The sequence below is a fragment of the Plecotus auritus genome, assembly GCF_963455305.1.
Source record: "Plecotus auritus genome assembly, chromosome: 8".
Lineage (NCBI taxonomy): Eukaryota > Metazoa > Chordata > Mammalia > Chiroptera > Vespertilionidae > Plecotus > Plecotus auritus.
This window is the reverse complement of record NC_137782.1, coordinates 41164927-41179360: the sequence shown is the minus strand read 5'-3', so window position 1 is coordinate 41179360 and position 14434 is coordinate 41164927. Positions and strand designations below refer to the sequence as shown.

General features: G+C 39.0%; 1 protein-coding gene across 1 annotated transcript in view; it reads right to left on the bottom strand.

Annotated features, from left to right (window-relative positions):
* MIB1 (MIB E3 ubiquitin protein ligase 1) overlaps positions 1–14434 on the bottom strand; it is a 123705-nt gene that overhangs the window by 42945 nt on the left and 66326 nt on the right. Inside the window, exons 10-12 of the mRNA XM_080684714.1 lie at positions 12034–12141; positions 8844–9041; positions 5429–5580 (exon numbers count right to left, since the gene is read on the bottom strand). Of these exons, the coding sequence (XP_080540840.1) occupies positions 5429–5580; positions 8844–9041; positions 12034–12141 (458 nt within the window). The remainder of the gene's footprint in view (positions 1–5428; positions 5581–8843; positions 9042–12033; positions 12142–14434) is intronic.

The window sequence follows — 14434 nt, the reverse complement described above, 5'->3', positions numbered from 1 at the left end:
GGCTCTTTGGCACCTTGAGTGTGGCTCTTCCACAAAATACCACGGCCTGGGCGAGTCTATTTTGAAGAAGTGGTGTTAGAAGAAGTTCAAGTTTAAAAAATTTGGCTCTCAAAAGAAATTTCAATCATTGTACTGTTGATATTTGGCTCTGTTGACTAATGAGTTTGCCGACCAATGCTCTAGGTAAAGGTGGTCAATATTTAATTAGGTCAGCAACAATGGAAATAGAAAGAATGGAATGGAATGGATTGGAAATATGGTACCTGTAGAATAAAGGAAACTTTAGAACTAATTGGAAGTTCAGAATTAGTGACATGGTAGTCAAAGTTAACCCTAATCAAAAGAGGCAGCAAGGACACTGACATATTAATGCATTCTTAGTTAAATGATTCACTGTCCATGTATTTCAGTCTTACCTTACACATAGCTCATAATACAGAAAAAGTAGTATCAAGTAGTTTAAGAGTTATGAGTCCAAAGTCAGATGGACCTTGCTCAAGTTTCAGCTGCTCCCATAGTCACTAACTTTGAATAAGCAAATTCATCTCGTTATAAGACTCATATTCTTCCTCATAAAATGAGGACATTAAAACCTGCCTCAAAGAATTAAATGAGATAATGAATGTAAATCACTTAGTAAAGGCTTGTGCTCACCCCTCTAGTGGTGATCCTAAAAAAGCTAAAAGAATAAAAAACAGCAAAAAATTAGAAGAAAACGTAATATAAAAATGTAGTATTGCTATTGCGCCCTAACCCGTTTGGTGCAGTGGATAGCGCATCGGCCTGTGGACTCGAGGGTTCAATTCTGGTCAAGGGCATGTACCTTGGTTACGGGCACATCCCCAGTAGGGGGTGTGCAGGAGGCAGCTGGTTGATGTTTCTCTCTCATCGATGTTTCTAACTCTCTATCCCTCTCCCTTCCTCTCTGTAAAAAAATCAATAAAATATATATTTTTTAATTGTAGTATTGGGTTAGTGGTTGGAGCATCAGCCCACAGATGCAAAGGGTGGCGGGTTCGATGCCTGGACCGGGTCAGGGCGTTTGCAGGAGGCAACTGATCTTACATCCATGTCTCTCTTACATCCATGTTTCTCTTTCTCTCTCTCCCCACTCCTCCTTCCACTCTGTCTGAAAATCAATAAAAAAAATATTCTCGAGTGAGGATTAAAAAAAAGCAGTATGGAACTAAACAATAAGAATTCATTCAGGGGAGAAACCAAGATAGCGGCATAGGTAAACACCTGAACTTGCCGCCTCACACAACCACTTCAAAACTACAACTAAAAGACAAAACGGACATTATAAAGAACCACAGGAAGACTGGCTGAGTGGAAATTCTACAACTAAAAGGAAAGAGAAAAGCACACTGAGACTCAGAGGAAGTGCGGAAGGCAGAGGTACGGAAGCACATGCACGAAGAAGGCTGGCAACTAAGTACGTGGCTGGCTTTTTCAAGCTGGAGGGAGACACAAGCTCCTGGCTGCTTGGAACTCCAGTTCCGGGTGAGACTCTGGGGACCCAGACTCATACAGGGAGAAACTGGACTGTCTGGCCGCGGGCAGAACTCGAGGGTGGCTTTCTCTCAGAGGTGCTTGCAGCGATTACCACGGGACACTGTGACCCGGGGCCTCTTAGGGCAGAGCTGACGGGAAGCCATTGCTGTTTGCTCCGCCCCATCCAAGCCGTGCGCAGAGGCTTTTCCATATGAATGGCCTGGTCCTTTGAAATCTAAACTTACCTAACAAACTGCAGCTGAGTCAGAGAGACCCAGAACATCCAAAAAAAGGCCCAAGGCCCCACAGCAGCTAGCATTGCTTCACAGCTGGGCCTCATGTGGGCTACTACAAAACCCAAAGAGAGAAATCTGCAGATCTCTCTGTAGCTCCTGCTGGGTGGCCTCAGGCAGAGGCTAAATTAGCACCTTCTTAGAGATCCAAGAGCCAGTATACCCAGGGGTCAGAGTAGGACCATCCAGATTACAATTCCTCAGATCCATAAGGGACACACTCGGGGGCAGACTCAGTGAGCACCAAAGCCCCACTGAAGCAAGTCTTGCCTCATAAGGGTGTCTCCAGCACAGAAGTTCTCCCATCGTAGACACAGCTGATCCTCACAGCCAATTGGCCTGGAGGTCAATTCCTCCCAGTGATACCAACAACAATCAAGGCTTAACTACAACAAGACTGTTCACACAGCCCACAAAGGGGCGCTGCACCAAGAGTGTCCACCTCAGATAATTGGGGAGCCTGAGCCACTGGGCCCTATAGGACACCTAGCACACAAAGCCACTCTATGAACTCAGGGAAGCAGCCAAAATGCGGAGACAAAGAAACAGGTCACAAATGAAAGAAATGAAGGAAAGCAAACGACTGGATATAGAGTTCAAAACCACAGTTATAAGGTTTTTCAAGAATTTTCTAGAAAAGGCCGATAAATTTAGTGAGACCCTCGAGGATATGAAAAAGGACCAACTAGAAATTAAACATACACTGACTGAAATAAAAAATATTATACAGAGACCCAACAACAGACTAGAGGAAATCAAGAATCAAGTCAAAGATCTGAAATACAAAGAAGCAAAAAACACTCAACCAAAAAAGCAAAAAGAAAAAAGAATCCAAAAATATGAAGATAGTGTAAGGAGCCTCTGGGACAACCTCAAGCGTACCAACATCTGAATTATGCGGGTGCCAGAAGAAGAGAGAGAGCAAGATACTGAAAACCTATTTGAAGAAATAATGACAGAAAACTTCCCCCACCTGGTGAAAGAAATAGACTTACAAGTCCAGGAAGTGCAGAGGACCCCAAACAAAAGGAATCCAAAGAGGACCACACCAAGACACATCATAATTAAAATGCCAAGAGCAAAAGACAAAGAGAGAATATTAAAAGCAGCAAGAGAAAAACAGTTAGTTACCTACAAGGGAACACCCATACGATTGTCAGCTGATTTCTCAACAGAAACTATGCAGGTCAGACGGGAGTGGCAAGAAATATTCAAAGTGATGAATAGCAAGAACCTACAACCAAGATTACTCTACCCAGCAAAGCTATCATTCAGAATTGAAGGGCAGGTAAAGAGCTTCACAGATAATAAAAAGCTAAAGGAGTTTATCACCGCCAAACCAGTATTATATGAAATGCTGAAAGGTATTCTTTAAGAAGAGGAAGAAGAAGAAAAAGGTAAAGATAAAAATTATGAACAAAAAATACATATCTATCAACAAGTGAATCTAAAAATCAAGTGAATAAAAAATCTGATGAACAGAATAAACTGGTGAATATAATAGAATCAGGGGCATAGAAAGGGAGTGGACTGACAACCCTCAGGGGGAAAGGGGTGTGGGGGGTGCGGGAAGAGACCGGACAAAATTCATACACCTATGGATAAGGACAGTGAGGGGGCGGGTAAGGGCATTGGGTGAGGGTTGGGTGGGAACCGGGTGGAGGGGAGCTATGGGGGGAAAAAAAGAGGAACAACTGTAATAATCTGAACAATAAAGATTTAAAAAAATTTAAAAAAAGAATTCATTCATAGTGACTATAGTTATAATACTGCTGTATATATTAGAGAGTTGCTAAGACAGGAAATCTTAAAAGTTCCCATCACAAGAAAAAAAATTTGTAGCTATGTGTGGCAATAGATGTTAACTAGACTTATAGTGATGATCATTTCATAATATATACACATTATCTAATCATTATGCTGTATACTTAAAACTAATATAATGTTGTATGTCAATTATATCTCAATTTTAAGAAAAGTTTTCAGGATATATTAAATTATTGAAATAAACTTCAAAGTGAACATTGCCCTCAGTCAAGACATATAGACTTATTTGTGACAGCATGGATGGACCTAGAGGGTATTATGCTAAGTGAAATAAGTCAGTCAGGGAAAGACAAATAGTGTATGATTTCTCTTATATGTGTAATCTAAAGAATACAAACAAGCAAACAAAACAGAAACAGACTCATAAATACAGAGAACAAACTGATGTTTGCCGGGGGGTGGGAGGGGACTGGCTGAAAAAGGTCAAGGGATTGAAAAGTATAAATTGGTAGTTACAAAACTCTCATGAAAATGTAAAGCACAGCATAGATAATATAATCAATAATATTGTAATAACTAAGTATGGTGCCAGTTGGGTGCTGGAAATATTGAGGGAAACACTTTGTAAAGTATATAATTGTCTAACCATTATGCTGTACACCTGAAACTAATAAAAAAATAATATTGAAAAAATAATAATAATATTGAATGCAATCTCTGATTTAACTTTAATTAAAAAATTAAATTAAAAATAATATGGAGGCTTTATTCAACTATAAAAAGAAGACATCTGATGCAAAATTTTCTAAAATGCTTCTCAGGGTTCTGGTTGGTGTGGCTCAATTAATTGGAACATCACCCTGGCACCAAAAGGTTGCCAGTCTGATTCTCAGTCAGGGCACATACTTAGGTTGCAGGTTTGATTCCCAGTGAGGGTGCATATGGGAAGCAACTGATAGATGTTTCTCTCATATATCAATGTTTATCTTCCTTTCTCTGTCTCTCTCTCTTCCCCTCTCTCTAAAATCAGTAAAGCATATCATTAGGCGAGGATTTAATAAGATAAAATAAATAAAACAAATAAAATGCTTTTCAGGTAAAGCTGTTGCCAAAAATCCATTCATGAAAATTCTAGGTTACCCTGGCCAGTGTGGTTGAGTTGGTTGAGCATCATCCCAGGCACCAAAAGGTAACTGGTTTGATTAATTCCCCCGTAGGAGGCGTGCAGGACGCAGCCAATGAATGTTTCTCTCTCTCTTTTCTTTCCTCTCTCTCTCTAGGTTAAAGCAAAGTTAAACATTTTGTTTTTCTGTGGGACTTTGTCCACATTTTATGAATTCTGTGACTTTCCAAAAGCCTCTCAAACTTTAATGAGCAAACAATTTTTTTTCAGTAGACCACCTATAATTATAACTATGGTTACAGAACATCTATATTAGAAATTTATATAAAGAATTATATTATTAATAAGCAATTAGGTAAACTTAATAGTTATTCAGCCACAAGTTTAAAAAAATAATTACTATGCAAATGGATTAACATGGGGTTTGGAGGACACCCTAAGAATGGTCTTAAAGAAACATAAATCTCAAAATGCACTGCATCCTAATTAAAACTTTACAATGTAAGTGAGTATTCCTGATCCTCTATATCCATATTGAATATATACTTTGACATTTCATACTTCATTAGTTTAATAACACAAAAAATCATTATAAAATTAATCTAGTGAAGACAATTTCCACAGACCTTAAAATGATTTAAAATACTAAAATAGTCAAAAATTATTTTCTTATCAGTATCAGAAAAAGAGGACCAGCAACAGAAAAATATTTTTAAACTGCATATAAAATGGTGAAAGGTAACATTTTTACCTGGGATTTCCTCTTAGTGCAGCATGATGTAGGGCATTAAATCCATTATTGTTTGTAATGGTAACATCTGCTCCAGCTTCCAGAAGGACTGCCAGGATATCATCACGTTTCTTACTTATTGCATCGTGAAGAGGAGTATCACCTTCAGAATCCTTTTTTTTTTTTTTTAAATTTAAAAAGGTTTTCATTAGTTCTTTTTCAATCATTCTCACATGTAATTATTAATACTTATAATGAACTACTAAACAAAGAAACAAAAACAGAACCCATATCCAACAACCATCAATAAAGCATACTATGTGTTAAATTTAATAAATGTAGGCAAGAAATAGGATTATAGTGAATAAACTTATACTCAATCTAAATGGCAAACACAATAAACATGCTGTAGCTTTAAAAAAAATCAAAGAAATTAAATACCCTCAAAATAATTAAGTAAATAACAAAAATAAATGAGGTGGAAAAGTGGCCAAAAAATTCATTCGTTTAAAATGGCTTGCTATACCATTTTCCTACCATTAACTGCTGTACCCTGAAACTCCATACCAAACCTATACCAATCTCAGGGCCCATAGCAATTAATTAAAAGTCAGTGGTTCTCAACACTGGCTTACTTTAGAATCTGTTGGGAAGCTCTTAAAATCCTGTAATAAAAAAAATAAATAAATAAATCCTGTAATCCAGGCTGTTCTTCAGATCAACTAACCTAGAATCTCGGGTTGGGACTCAGGCATTAGTAGTTTTTCCAAGTTCCCCAAGTGAATATATTGTAATATATTGTGTAGTCACTGTTGAGAATCATTACTCTAAAGTTCGGCAAACTCATTAGTCAACAGAGACAAATATCAACAGTACAATGATTGAAATTTCTTTTGAGAGCCAAATTTTTTAAATTTAAACTTCTTCTAACGCCACTTCTTCAAAATAGACTCGCCCAGGCTGTGGTATTTTGTGGAAGAGCCACACTCAAGGGGCCAAAGAGCCGCATGTGGCTCGCAAGCCACAGTTTGCCGACCACTGCTCTAAACATTTTCAAAGGGCAGGAAAGAGAGTAGTTAACTCAAAGTGAAAACAAATGTAAAAGAAAATTTGGCGGTCTCAGTCTATGTTTTTTTTTCAAGTTGATTACTTCCTTCATTAATCAACCAATGTAGCAATAAATTTTTATTCATTATCCGTCATCTGTGTAAATGGATAATTTAGCCTTCATTCATTTCATAGTTTCATAAATACTATTTTCAGTAAAGTCATATATAGTTACCACAGTTGCCAAATCTAGGCTGCCCCCTATTTCTGTAATTTTATTTACATAGCCACACACGTGCATTTATGTGTTATCTACTAAAGGCCCGGTGCATGAAATTCATGAACGGGGGTAAAGGGGGTGGGGGGAAGTGTCCCTCAGCCCGGCCTGCACCCTCTCCAATCTGGGACTCCATGGGGGATGTCTGACTGCCGGTTTAGGCCCAATCCCACAGGCAGTCAGACATCCCTCTCACAATCCGGGACTGCTGGCTCCTAACTGCTCACCTGCTTGCCTGCCTGATTGCCCCTAACCGCTTCTGCTTGCCAGCCTAATCGCCCCCTAACTGCTCCCCTGCCAGCCTGATTGCCCCCAACTGCCCTGCCCTGCAGGCCTGGTCACCCCCAACTGCCCTCCCGTGCCAGCCTGATCTCGCTCCCAACTGCCCTCCCCTGCGAACCTGATGGCCCCAATTGCCTTCCCCTGCCTGCCTGGTCGCCCCCAACTGCCCTCCCCTGCTGGGCTGATCTCGCTTCCAACTGCCCTCCCCTGCAGGACTGATCTCGCCCCCAATTGCCTTCCCCTGCTGGCCTGATCTCACCCCCAACTGCCCTCCCCTGCAGGCCTGATCTCACCCCTAAATGTCCTCCCCTGCCAGCCTGGTCACCCCTAACTGCCCTCCCCTGCCAGCCTGATCACACCCAACTGCCCTCCCCTGCCGGTCATCTTGTGGCAGCAATCTTGTGGTGGCCATCTTGTGATGTCGTGCGATGCCACCTAAGCTTTTATTATATAGAACTAGTCTTTTATTATATAGGATGGCTACTTTGGTGCTACAATGGCAGCATTGGATAATTGTAATAGAAATCACATGAAAGCCAAAAATATTACCTGGCCTTTTATAAAATATTTTTTTTATTGATTTTTAGAGAGAGAGGAAGGGAGAGGGAGAGAGAGAAACATCAATATGAGAGAGTAACATCAATCAGCTGCTTCCTGCAAGCCTACCTACTGGGGATCAAGCCCACAACTGGGGCATGTGCCCTGACTACGAATCAAATCAGCAACCTCTTGGTTCATGGGACAATGCCCAACCAACTGAGCTGAGCCACAATAGCCAGGTCTTACCTGGCCTTTCACAGAAAAAGTGTGTCAATCCTAGGCATATATTCATCCACCCACGTAAGAAATTCCCAACACATATTCAGTCCAACAATCCACCTTTCATCCTCCTATGGCACTAAAAATTCATGGTCTCCAACTTGAGATGGGCTCTTAACCTGACAGGAATATGCTTCTACAGGCTCTGATCTGTCCTGTCTCTTGCTCCCCACAGTAGCTATTTCAATTACCCTTTCTATACTAACCACTCCCCACTTACTCTCACCTAATAACTCTGCCTCCCATATCAGACAAAAAAAAAAAGTCAGCAGGTATAAATTCCACACTCCTTCAACAGATTAATACCATACCTCACAACGCCTCCCCCATCTCCTAATCCTGCCACCCTGTATCTCGGAAAAACTAGTCTGTAATAATCATCTAGCTGAACAGACTCTCTGATACTTTCGATTCTCGTCAAACCCTCAGTCCCATTACTCCTGTTCTACATTGCTTTTCTAAGACCAATCAAAATTAATTCATCTGGTTGCTGAAATTTTGAAAGGGAATAATCATTTCGTAGGTGACCCTTGCTTAAAAAAAGTAGGTCCTACTATAGTAAGTAAACTTTAAAAACCTATGTATTTCCCAAAACAGAAAATCTTCGAAGACTGGACCAAGACTCTTAAATTACATAAAGAACTAAAATAATTTAGATAGCTATGAAGTAACTATTAGGAAATGCAACCTATTACACTTCTTTAAGTTGCTGAAGCCCAATGTCATTATCAATAAAATTCAGTCAATTCAAGTCAAAAAGGAATACTTTTGCATGAAATCCTTATCCCCACCCCTCAATATAAGACAGATCTACTTGACACTTCCTTAAAAAGGCTTTTCTAAGAAGGAAGAGCTGCCAATTTTATTACATTCTATACCTTTGGTATCACTTACTATGACTAATCATATAAAAAACAATTGTAACACAGAAATGCTGACCATGGAAGCTAATACATCCCTTTAATAGGATCCTAGCAATATCTACAGGATATATTTTGTTAAAGGTTTTACCTGAAGACTGGGATGACAACCAAAGTCCAATAAAGTCTTTACAACTTGAAGATGACCTTTATTGACAGCAATATGAAGTGGTGTCTGTCGGCGTTTGTTGCGAGCATTCAAGTCAGCACTGCCTCGATGTAATACTTCTATAACAGCACCTTCATCTCCAAAAGCTGCATGGTGAACGGCTCTATCTCCATCTTTGTCCTAAACAGCAGCATTAAAATCTGAATTAATGAATATTTTAGAAAAATAAATAAAACTTGAAACTATAATTCATTAAGAACCAAATTGATGTGAGAGAGAAAAAAACATTAAATTGAGCCAACAAAAGAAGCAGAAATTCACTTGAATAGTGACTAACTTCAAAAATAAATGACAAATCCTGGATCCATACAGGGGTGGGCAAAAGTAGGTTCACAGTTGTGAGTATGCAATACACAAAGTATATTCTTGTACCATTATTTAATACTGTATTATTTGTATTACAAATATAAACCTACTTTTAGTTATCCATGTATATTATATCAGGCATATATTGGACCAATAGTTATATCAAAAGTAGTTCAATTCTTCATTACCCTAATTTATCAGTCATGATGATAAGCCAATATTACAAAAATACTGATATATAACACAATACATAAACTTTTTTCCATTTAAAAATATTACAAAGACTTTTCAAGGACATAAAAATTACACTAACTTCAGTTGAGTGATTTTAAAAAGAAGGATGCCGAACAGTGTGATCTCAATTAGTTTTAAGGGGAGAAATATATCAACATATTACATTGGTTATCTTTAGCTGGTGAGCATAACTTTTCTGTGTATTTTAGAAGAGAAAAAAATTATTAAATACCACTTTAAAAGACAAAAATGAAACACAAACCAGCATAATTTCATACATCCAAAATTCTAAAACTATTTCAGAGGAATCCAGTATGTATGCCTCACCTTTTGTAATTGGAGGAGATGAGAGTCGGAGAATTGTTTACATTTTTTTCAAATATAAGAACAACTTTTTAAAGGGGAAAAAATGCCTGTCATGCATTATAAAGATTACACACACACACACACACACACACACACACACACCAAAAAAGAAGTCTCATTACACTGATAGATACAGATGGCAAAGGATATTATAAGGGTTCTATCTTTAGTCCATATTCCAGCTCAAATTTTAACACCCAGAAGTAAGTAAGCTTTAAGACTTTCTCCAGTGGTTCCCAGCTGATGGTCCTAGACCCCCGGTGGTCTATAATTTTTGCAAGTGGTTTGAAAATACATTACTTGGAATTAGTTTAACTACTTTCCAAAGTTAACACAAAAGAGTCCTGTTGCAATTAAATACATTTAAAACAAATGCACAGCCAAAGCCGGTTTGGCTCAGTGGATAGAGCGTCGGCCTGCGGACTGAAGGGTCCCGGGTTCGATTCCGGTCAAGGGCATGTACCTTGGTTGCGGGCACATCCCCAGTGGGAGGTGTGCAGGAGGCAGCTGATCGATGTTTCTCTCTCATCGATGTTTCTAGCTCTCTATCCCTCTCCCTTCCTCTCTGTAAAATATCAATAAAATATATTTTTTAAAAAAAACAAAATAAAACAAATGCACAGTTCATTCAACACAGTTGAATTTGAAATAGTTTTTGGTTTTTGCAATTTTTCTCAAGCAGATATCAAAAGTAAAACTGCTGATATAGAAGTTCACAAAGATTTAACAACCATTCTCGAAAAGGTAGCAAACCGTAACTCAGGAGTACTTCTACCTTACTAATATTCCAGCTAAACCAGCTTAGGAGTTTTTGTTATCTACTTTGATCATAAAAGAACTGGCAAGCACCACACGAAAGATTTAACACCTGAGCCTCTGAGCAGCATTATATTTAAACATCCCAGAAAAAAAGAAAAATGATTTTTACAAAAAAATTGTTTTTATTTATGTGTATCACTAACTTTTCTAGTAACATATTTCAATATTTTAGAATCTTAGATTTAAGATCTTACTAACCTCCAATCTGGTCTTTTCTGTTATATTTTTAAAGTCTACCTGGTGGTACTCCTTCCATTAAAAAGGAGAAAATCAATCCACTAACACTCACTGACTAAAAAACAGGAACTATTTATGAAGTGTACCATGTATTTATGGTTATTAGAAGACTGCTATTGCAACACTTTTATGCAGGTTCCATCAATTTATGTAAAAAAAAACTAAAAAAAAACTAAAAACCCTAATATATATATATATACTAGAGGCCCAGTGCACAAATTCATGCACAGGTGGGGTTCCTTGGCCTGGCCGGGGATCAGGGCCCATCAGGGGTAGGGACTGTGAGAGGTTGGCCGGCCAGCCCTGATAAGGGCTGATGGGGGCTGGCCAGCCAGGGGAGAGACCATGGAAGGTTAGCCAGCCATGCGAGGTTGGCTGTGGGAGCACAGTGACCGCCAGGGGGCAGCTCCTGCATTGAGCGTCTGCCCCCTGGTGGTCAGTGCGCATCATAGCAACTGGTCGACCGGTCATAACGGTCGCTTAGGCTTCCTATATAATAAAAGGCTAATATGCAAATCGACTGAACGACCAGTCGCTATGATGCACACTGACCACCAGGGGGCAGATGCTCAATGCAGGAGCTGCCCCCTAGTAGTCAGTGCGCTCTCATAGGGGGAGCGCCACTCAGCCAGAAGCCGGGCTCACGGCTGGCGAGCGCAGCAGTGGTGGCAGGAGCCTCTCCCACCTACAGGGCAGCGCTAAAGATGTCTGACTGCCGACTTCAGATATCCCCTGAGGGATCCCGGACTGAGAGAGGGTGCAGGCTGGGCTAAACAAGACTAAACAAATTCTAATATACTGGTTCCCTTACAAGGAAAAAAAAACATAACAGAGGCCTCTGAGTATCACAAATCAGAAAAAATCTTGACCCACATGATTTATATTCCCCTTCCCTCAACTTCCCCAGTATAATTCTTGGGTGAACCCAACTGGGCTTCCAACAGCAGTTGGGGCTATTGCCAAGAATACTGAGGGATCACAGAAAACCAAAAAATGCTTCAAGTTGTCTTTTGTCAAATTTTTCTCTTCAATCAGAAAAGTCTTAGGTAAATATTAAATTTAAGAATGAAAACAATTCATCTAATACAAAAGTAAGTACCATTTCTAGGACATTTTCACTGAAAATATTGTTCAAGCTTAGTTTAATTACCTCTGCTTCTACATCCACATTTTGTTTCAAAAGTAACTTCAAAATATCAACATGTCCATTCTGACTAGCAGCTTGCATAGCAGTGTGGCCAGCACATTGTCCATTTACCTAAATAAAAAAAATAAAAAAAAGAATAGAATGTTAGAATGTTACAAATCAGAAAGAGCTAATATATACATATAGTATAGGTTCAAGTTTGGTACATTGTATGATTCTATGAAGATAATTTACTCTACCCCAAATTTATTATTTAGAATCAAAGGACACATAAAGATCTTCCCAGACAAGAAAAAGCTAAAGGAGTTAATCACCACCAGACCAGTACAAGAAATGTGAAAGGGTCTTCTTTAAGAAGAAGAAAAAAGATTAAAAATATGAATACAATAGTAACAAATACATATTTATCAACAACTACTTTAAATGCAAATGGATTAAAGGCTCCAATCAAAAGACATATCGTGGCTTAATGAATAACAAAACAAGACCCATACATATGCTGTCTACAAGAGACTCACTTCAGATCGAAAGCCCCCATCTAAAACAAAGGAATAGAAAAAGATATTTCATGAAAATGGAAACAAAACAACAACAAAAAGCTGGAGTAGCAATACTTATACCAGACAAAATAGACTCTAAAACAAAGGCTATAACAAGAGACAACAAAGGACTCAGCAATTCCACTTCCTGGTATTCATCTGTAGAAACTCAAAATACTAAATCAAAAAAACGTATGCTACTTTATGTTCACTGCAGCATTATTTAAAATAGACAAGATACGGAAGTGTCTATCAACAGATGAATAGATAATGAAATGACACACATTCTATATAATAAAAGCATAGTATGCAAATTGTCTCCTCGACCGGGAATTGTCCGGGAGTTTGACCAGGGGGCAGGGCTGGCTGGGGGAAGGGAGGGAGGCCCTGGACAGTGGCAGCAGGAGACAGGGAGAAGGGAGGGAGGCCCTAGCGATAGCAGGCAGCCAGGGGAAGGGAGAGAGTACCTGGCCAGCAGCCACTAGGGACCCTACCAGTGCACGAGTTTCGTGCACTGGGCCTCTAGTATACAATAAAATTGTGACTCAACCATAAAAAACAGAATGAGATATTACCATCTGCAATAACATAGATGGCAACCCCAGGATGCGCCCTGACCGGAAATCGAACCATGACTTCCTGGTTCATAGGTCAACACTCAATCACTGAACCACACCGGCCGCGCAAAACATTTTTTTTTTTAAATCACTATGTTGTAAAAAAAAAAAAAATCACTATGTTGTACACCTGAAACTAATATAATATTGTATGTCAACTATAATTTTTAAAAACTTTACATTCCAGAATGAAAAGAAAACTTTGGGGAGGGAAACTTCAATTATAGATGTTCAAGAGAGAATCTTCAATTACAGATGTTCCTCTAAATCAAGAGGAAGGTGCTATGAAAAAAAAAAAACACACACACACACACAGAAAAGCTAAAGAGAAAAAAAGTCCCATTAGTAAGAGCTGACCATTTTTTTCAGTATTTAAGATTTTAAAAGTATATTTTGCTCTGGCCAGTGTGGCTCAATAGGTTGGGCACTGTCTCATGCACTGAAAGGTTGCTGGTTCCTTTCCAGGTCTGGGAACATGCCTGGGTTTCAGGCTTAATCCCCAGTAGAGGGTGTGCAGGAGACAGCTGATACATGTTTCTCTCTCTCCCTTCCCCCTCCTCTCTCTCTAAAAACCAATTTTTTAAAAAAGTATATACTTATACTTTTATTCATGGTACAAAAATATTACTGTACCTCAATAAACCTTTTAATAAAGTATATCCTTGTAAGAGTGTTTTTTTATCTTTATTGTTGAAAGTATCACAAATGTTCCCTATTTTCCCCTATTATCCCCTTCTACCCGCTTCCCACCCTACCCCAGGCCTTCACCACTCTATTGTCTGTGTCCATGAGTTATGCACATATGCATATAAGTTCTTTGGTTTATCTCTTCTCACCCCACCTCTCCTCCTTCTGAGATTCATCAGTCTGTTCCATGCTTCAATGTGTCTGGACCTATTTTTTTTGTTCGTCAATATATTTTGTTCATTAGATTCCACTGATAAGTGAGATCACGTGATATTTGTCTTTCTCTGACTGGCTTATTTCACTTAGCATAACATTCTCCAGGTCCCTCCATACTGTCTCCAAGGGTAAGCATTCCTTTTTTACAGCTGTATAGTATTCCACTTTGTAAATGTACCACAGCTTTTTTTATCCACTCATCTACTGTTGGGCATTTGGGCTGTTTCCAGATCTTAGCTATTGTAAATTGCGCAGCTATAAACATATGAGGTGAATATATTCTTTCTGAATGTTGTTTCGAGATTCTTAGGATAGATTCCTGGAAGTGGGATCGCTGAGTCAAAC